The sequence below is a fragment of the Megascapheus bottae genome, chromosome 24, assembly GCF_031878675.1.
Source record: "Megascapheus bottae isolate mThoBot1 chromosome 24, mThoBot2.hap1, whole genome shotgun sequence".
Taxonomy (NCBI): Eukaryota; Metazoa; Chordata; class Mammalia; order Rodentia; family Geomyidae; genus Megascapheus; species Megascapheus bottae.
In genome coordinates, this window is record NC_143532.1 from 8,328,234 (window position 1) to 8,335,330 (window position 7,097).

At 45.2% G+C, this 7,097-nt stretch overlaps 1 protein-coding gene across 1 annotated transcript in view; it reads left to right on the plus strand.

Moving 5' to 3' along the window:
• Positions 1 to 1,026, plus strand: part of Sf3b3 (splicing factor 3b subunit 3) — a 43,016-nt gene extending 41,990 nt beyond the window's left edge. The window contains exon 26 of the mRNA XM_090357320.1: positions 427 to 1,026. Within this exon, the coding sequence (XP_090213446.1) occupies positions 427 to 567 (141 nt within the window). The 3' untranslated portion in view covers positions 568 to 1,026. The remainder of the gene's footprint in view (positions 1 to 426) is intronic.
• The last annotated feature ends 6,071 nt before the right edge of the window (positions 1,027 to 7,097 follow it).

The window sequence follows — 7,097 nt, forward strand, 5'->3', positions numbered from 1 at the left end:
AAGGGGTAGAATAGAATATCTTCCCCAGTAAGCATGAGTCCTGCCAACATCCGAACCAGGTTGGGGTGTTAGTCGCTGTCTCTGCTAAGAGCACTTGCCTAACAAGGAAAAACCTCACCAAAAAAAGAAAAAATCTGAATAGTCCTGAGAGAACGAGCATCAAGATTGATGGAGGCTGTAGTGGGGACATATGATTTATGTAGCTAATGATAGATATTCCTCTCCCCAAAGAGGAGGCTGTAACAAAGTTTACACTGGGTTTGCTTGGGTGAGCTACCTGCCCATGTTAACTTGGAATATACTTCTGGCCCTACAAGTGGAATTGGGTTTGTCAAAGAACAGTAGACACCTTTACCTGCCAACTGCTGTTTTGGCTGTGCCCTTTTCTTTGTTTAATTTAGTCTTCTTCTGACTTCTCTGTTTCAGAATGTGATTGATGGAGACCTCTGTGAGCAATTCAACTCCATGGAGCCAAATAAGCAAAAGAATGTCTCTGAAGAACTAGACCGGACCCCTCCAGAAGTGTCCAAGAAGCTTGAGGATATCCGGACCCGTTACGCTTTCTGAGCCTTCCTTTACCTGTGGGGCTCACCAGAGGCTCTGGTTTATTTTTGCCACCATTATTACCACCTGATTTCTGCCTCGTAACCGGAGAAAGGTGACTGGATAATTAAAACTGCAATGTTAAAGCCAGTAGCTTTTTCCCCCCCGCAACTCTTCCCTTGAAATGATTGGTTCCCCCCAAACTGGCGCTGAGGTGTGCTCATTTTTCTCTGCCTACTACATCATATATTGCCACAGGCTCTAGTGTAGAACATAACGTCCCTGCATTTGTATCTGTGGCTCTTGTCTACTTTTGTATACACCCTTAAATTTTAACTGTTTTTTCCTGTAAATACAGTTTTGTACAATGTTACTTTGTGGGAGATAGGGAGGTAAGCTATAGAGGGGCCAGGTCGGATGCAGTGTGACTCCTGAATTCTGCCACTCTTAACCTACCCAAAAATACAAATCGTTTTTAAGGTGGCCAAGTCTGTGTGTCTTTTCTGGGCATGAAGATTAAAGTGGGAGATTTGAACCTGGATTAGAAAAAAACGAGCCCTTTCTCTCTCTTTCTTTTCTTTTTCTTTCTTTTCTTTTCTTTCTTTCTTTCTTTCTTTCTTTCTTTCTTTCTTTCTTTCTTTCTGTCTGTCTGTCTGTCTGTCTGTCTGTCTGCCTTTCTTTCGTTCTTTCTTGATGAAATTTAGACCCGTAATACATAGATACCCTCCCCATCCCAGCACATTTCTACTCTGAAGTCTTGGAATGTTCTTTATTTCTTCCACAGCTTCATTGTCATAATCCCTTGGCCCTGTGACTGCTGGGAGGGGTCTGTAAGTACAGAAACCTGGATACTAGCCTTCCCTTGGGTGCAGTCCATATATGTGTGCCCTGTTGAGAAAAACAGGGCAACCAGGGGTCCAGGAGTGTTTGGTGGGGGCTGTTTATAAGCAGTCATTTGGGGAAGGTTCCAGATGGCCTTGGGGATGTAAGGAAGGAACACTTGTGAGCCTGTTGGCCAGTAGTGGCCCTGATTCAGAAATATTCCAGCCCACGCCTGGAAATTTCTCCTCCCCTACTGACTGCTGTGTGGGAGGCCCTAACCTTCCAGGCATTCCTTCAACACATTTGAACTGGGCGGGGGGCGGAGGCGGGGAGCAGGAGGTGGGGGGGTGGGGGGCAGGAGTGCTCACTCAGTGCTGTTGTTAGTGCTTCACAAAGTAAAACATTTCTCAGCATCTGCTCAGCCACTTAAGCGGAGGAATAAGACTGAGTGAGTTCTCTGCAGCTAGCACTGGTATGATAAGAACCAGGAATGAAGATGATGAGATACAATCTTTGACTGCAGCCCACCATTCAGCAAAGAGAGGAGAGGGCTAATTGCACCATTCTGTTGGAACTAAGTATCATCTTGGTTCTACATCTCTCAATGGACCCAGTAGGTTTTGCTAGGAATTGAGGCCCTGTGTAACATTTTCCTCACTGAGCTCATGAATTTACACAGGAGTCTACTTCAGAATTACATTTGGGAAGCCTCTTCAGGGCTCGCTTTTTCCTTAGGTCCGAAATCCATCCTACCACAATGTGTGATGCTGACAGCCCAGTTGAGTAGTGGCTCTTCGTTCCTGGCTTTCTTCTTTCCATCTCTAACACATATGCTCTTCCTACAGTATCAGAAGGGACATAAGCAAGGAAAACTTGGTCTCTGTATGTTACCAGGAATTGTTGTAGAGCTTTCATTCAGATTTGTCATCAGTTTGCTGGTTCTCTCCCAGCAGATGAAGGGCTCTAAGAAGTGGAAATTTTGGAGTACAGTTGCAAGGAACATGGCTTACATAGGCTTAGGGGAGAAATTTGATTTTTTCAGAGTTGCTGCCTCTGGACCTACAAAAGGTGTTAGTAATACTTAGTGATTGGATAATCTGAATTACAGATTCTTTCTATATAGTTGTTTAAGATATTGGAGGGGACCAGGAGTTTGGCCTAATGGTAGGGTATGAAGACCCAGGTTCGATTCCTCAGTACCACATAAGAGAAAAAAGCCAGAAGTGGTGCTTTGGCTCAAGTGGTAGAGCTCTAGCCTTGAGAAAGCCCCAGGACTGACAAAAAATTTTAAGAAAAAGAAATTGGATTGTCTCCTTTGGTTTAACTGAATAGGTAAAGGGGGAACATTCCTTGGCCTTGCAAAGTCTGCTGGGAAGCAGTAAGGAGGGGTCGTGTCAGGACCCTGAGGCATCTGCCTGTGGTTATTAGATTTGCTCCCATCCTGTTCTGTGATGCCCCTGTGACTTAGATCTAAGAGGACCAAAAACTTCAGCTGTTTCAGCTTTCCCTGACTTCACAGACAGAGGTTCTGCAGATGTTTCCTTCCGAAGATCTCTTGCCAAGAATAGCATTCCTGGGGGAGGGGGGAGGGGGTGTCAAATTGGACTGTGACTGGAATGTTGCTTTTCTAGGTTTGTATAAATGTATTGCTGGCAGGAAAGGCACTTGGTGTCCCCTGTGTAATAAGAGTGCCTGTGTCCAGGATGCCTTTTGGAAGCCGAGAAAGGCAGAGGTGGGCAGCTAGAACTGACTAGACATGAATTTCTGTACGTTTCTGTCGATTCCTTAGGTATACTGTTTGGAGTAGAAGTACCATGTGCTTACATGAGTCATTCACTTGTTTGTTTGTTTTCAGTCCTAGGCTTGAACTCAGTGCCTGGACACTGTCCTTGGGCACTTTTTGCTCAAGGTTAGCACTCTGCCACTTGAGCCACAATGCCACTTCTGGCTTTTTCTGATATGTGGTACTGAGGAATCGAACCCAGGGCTTCATGCATGCTAGGTGAGCACTCTACCACTAGGTTACACCTCTGGCCCCCTTGTGTATATTTTTGAGCTTATTACATCCTTAAAATTGATTTCCAACGGCTGGCTGTCCAGAGTTCAGAAGGAACATCTTTTGAAATAAAAACTGGTCCAAAAAGATAGTATGGGGGAATAGATGGCTCAAATGGGGACACATGGTAAGGGTTCATGCCCCCTTAGCCATGATAGATTTTTATTTGGGGACCTGTAGCATGAAAGGCTCAATGTTTAAGTGAATGAGATCAGTTGAGTACATTACCACAGTGTCAGAGCATCAACAATCAACCAATGCACTCACATCATATTTCAGATGATGTATTTAACAAATAAGTATTCAAGAAGAGAATCTATATACAATCACTGGCACTTAGGTTTTAGAACAATTAAAATTCAGCTCGGGGTTTGTATGTCATAGATACATATTAATCTATGTAATAAAATGTCTATAGAGTCATAAATTTTTATGTCTATGTCGTTATGTGTTTTTTTTGTTTTTTTTTTTTGCCAGTCGTGGGCTTGAGCTCAGGGCCTGAGCACTGTCTTTGGACTTTCTCAAGGCTAGAGGTCTACCACTTGAGCCTCAGCACCACTTCCGGCTTTTTTCTATGTATGTGGTACCGAGGAATCGAACCCGGGTCTTCATGCATGCTAGGCAAGCACTTTAACCACTAGGCCAAACTCCCGGCCCGTCGTTATGTTTTTATTTCCAGTACCATGTCCATATCATAAGCTATTTCTTGAGGTACTTAGAAGGCCATCATCAGAAAGCTTGCCAGCTAGGCAATTATTCTGCCTTTTTCCCAGGTCTGTTCTATACCCAGAGGTTGGACAAGGGTGTTGATAAACTGGCCATCTTTATCCCTGTTGAAGTTGGTGAGTTGAATGCTAGAGCATATGGCAGTGAGTTTCAGAAGAGCCTAAGCCCATGTCTAATACCTTCAGATCAAACAACTTGGAGCTTTCAGAACAAAATTCCAAACCTCTTGAGTCTGAAAGAGGAGAGGAGGGTAAATACACTTAGGTCAGGAAGTGGTAAGAAACCTAATAGTGTAGCCCTTATCCCAGTTGACCATCAGAATGGCCAGTGTATTAGGATAGAATCATGGACTTACAAAATTTAAAAAAAAAAAAGAACTTTAAATGTTGCTCAATCTGGAGCTGGAAGTGTGGCCCAAGAGCACTTTGGAAATCCAAAACCCTAAATTCAAACCCCAGTGCTACTCTGCCTGCTCCCCCCCCCCCAAAAAAAAGGAGAATAAATACTTTTCAATCTGTATAAGTGATCAGACTTGGAAATCACTAGCTGTGATGGAGAGGGAGGGAATGTTGTTGGTTGTTCAAGAATAGACCAACAAAAATATCCAAGTTGGAAATGAATGAACGGTTTTAGAAAGGAGGTTAGTAGAGCCCCTCCTGCATGTAGCTGAAGGCTAAAGGACTGTTCAGTGCCTACATTTGGAATTGTACAGGTGAGGCTTCAGTTCCCAGCCCCTGTGGTGATGGCCTTCCATAGCGGTATTCACTACTGCAATCCACCGCAGACCATGCCAATTTTCTGCCAACAGAATCTTGGAATTAGGGCCAGTTGTGGTGGCACGTAACTATTACCAGTACTTTAGAAGCAGTGATTGGGAGGATCCTAGTATGAGACCAACTTAGAGTCTCTCAACAGCAAACCAAATGTGTATGTCTGATCCTAGCTTTGTGGCAGGCATAAGTAGAGAGACCAGGGTTTAAGGTAGGTCCCTAAAAATTCCAGAGTCTACATGAAAACTAACCAGAGCAAAAAAGAGATGAGGGGCTGGGAGTTTAGCCTAGTGGTAGAGTTCTTGCCTAACATTCAAAACACCCAGGTTTGATTCCTCGGTACCACATACATAGAAAAAAGCCAGAAATGGTGCTATGGCTCAAGTGTTAGAACTCTAGCCTTGAGAAAACCCAAGGACAGTGCTCAGGCCGAGTGCAAGGCCCAGGATTGGCCCCCCCAAAAAAGAGAGAGGAGGAGGAGGAATGGCCTGCCTAGCAAACACAAGGCCTAGAGTTCAGTAGGGGGACAGGAGTGGTAGGAGGTAACAAAATTATAGAATTGCTTTGAGTGAAGTTGTATGGGTAGACTTGTTTTCTAAGCTCCTTTTGAGTCATTCTATGTGGTAAACTAGTAAACATGATAGTCAAAAAAAGTATTAGAGTCATCAGAAACAAGACTCCAAGTTGAGCGCCAATGGCTGATGTCTACAATCCTAGCTACTCTGGAGGCCGAGAGCTGAGGAATGCAGCTCAAAGCCAGCCCAGGCCCGAAAGTCTTTGAGATGCTTGTCTCTGGTGAACCACCAGGAAACCAGAAGTGGCCATGTGGCTCAAAATGGTAGAGTACTAGCCTTAAGCTGAAGGGCTTAAAGCCAGCACCTAGGCCCAGAGTTCAAGCCCCATGACTGACTGAGAGAAAAGAAGGGAACAAGACCATCCATTGCCAAATTCCAAGCAGGAAAGAAGTGCAAGGAAAGAGCACTGGTCATGGAATCAGATGACCTTGGGAGGCCTGAAGCTGCCTCCATCCTGATATATAAGGATACTTTGAGACCAGGGGCCCAGAAAGGGCACAATAGGATTTGTGCCAGCTTCACAAGGCCTCATGAAGTCCAATGGATGTGTTTCCATTTCATCCACTGCCTCTGCCCTCCCATAAGCTGCTTGACTGAATCAGCCTTGGCAGAGCTCCTAGCAGCGTCTCCTAGAGGGTGTGGCCAGAGTGACCACTACTGGGGATGGGGGATTAGCTGGGTACATTCCAGTGTGGGCATTTTGTCCTGCTGCAAGGTCTGGGAGTCCAGTTTGCTCTCAATTAAGAAAGTGCTTCTTGAGGGCCAGGAGTTTTTCCTAGTGGTAGAGTGCTTGCCTAGCATGCATGAAGACCCGGGTTCGATTCCTTGGTACCACATACATAGAAAAAAGCTGGAAGTGGTATTGAGGCTCAAGTGGTAGAGCTCTAGCCTTGAGAAAGTCCAAGGACAGTGCTCAGGCCCTGAGCTCAAGCCCAAGACTTGGGGGGATGGGAGGGAAGCACTTCTAGAACAACTACATTCATTGACATTTTCCAGTAGGCCATGCTCTCATTTCTAAGCCTGCATTCCCAGAGTCCTAGATGTTCTGTTGGGTCTTAGGTGTCCATGAGGGGTCACTGAAGAAGGGTTCTGTACTCCTTTCTAGGGGAATGCTACAAACAGATATCCCCTCCCCTGGCTCCATTATGAAGGCTATAGGGGAGAAGCTGAAGGATCCTTTAGGGGGACAGAGTTGGCCACTCTCATCTAATCTAAATCATTGTGGTGAATCTGGGAGTGTGCTGTAAAAACTTTTTAGAGGTCATGGGGCTCTACCTGTGGGCCCGTAGAGCTCTGCTCTCTAAGGTCTCAGACTGGCCCCGGTGACCAGGTAAAGCATGTGGGTTGGGAGCTGTGTCTTTGCAGGTGTATCTGAAGGAAGGCACCTGCCTCCATGAGTTCCCACAGGCTCTAGAACTAGACCTCAGAAACAAATTGTGGATTTGGAGGTAAGATATGTCACCTCTCTGAACTCAGGTAAACTGGGTTCTTTTCCAGTCCTCAGCAGTAATCTATGTATTAGATCTTTTCTCCATCTAAATGTCCCACGTGTTCACATGCTCCAGACATGACCCCAGCAATAGTTGTGTCCAGTTTTGTACCAAG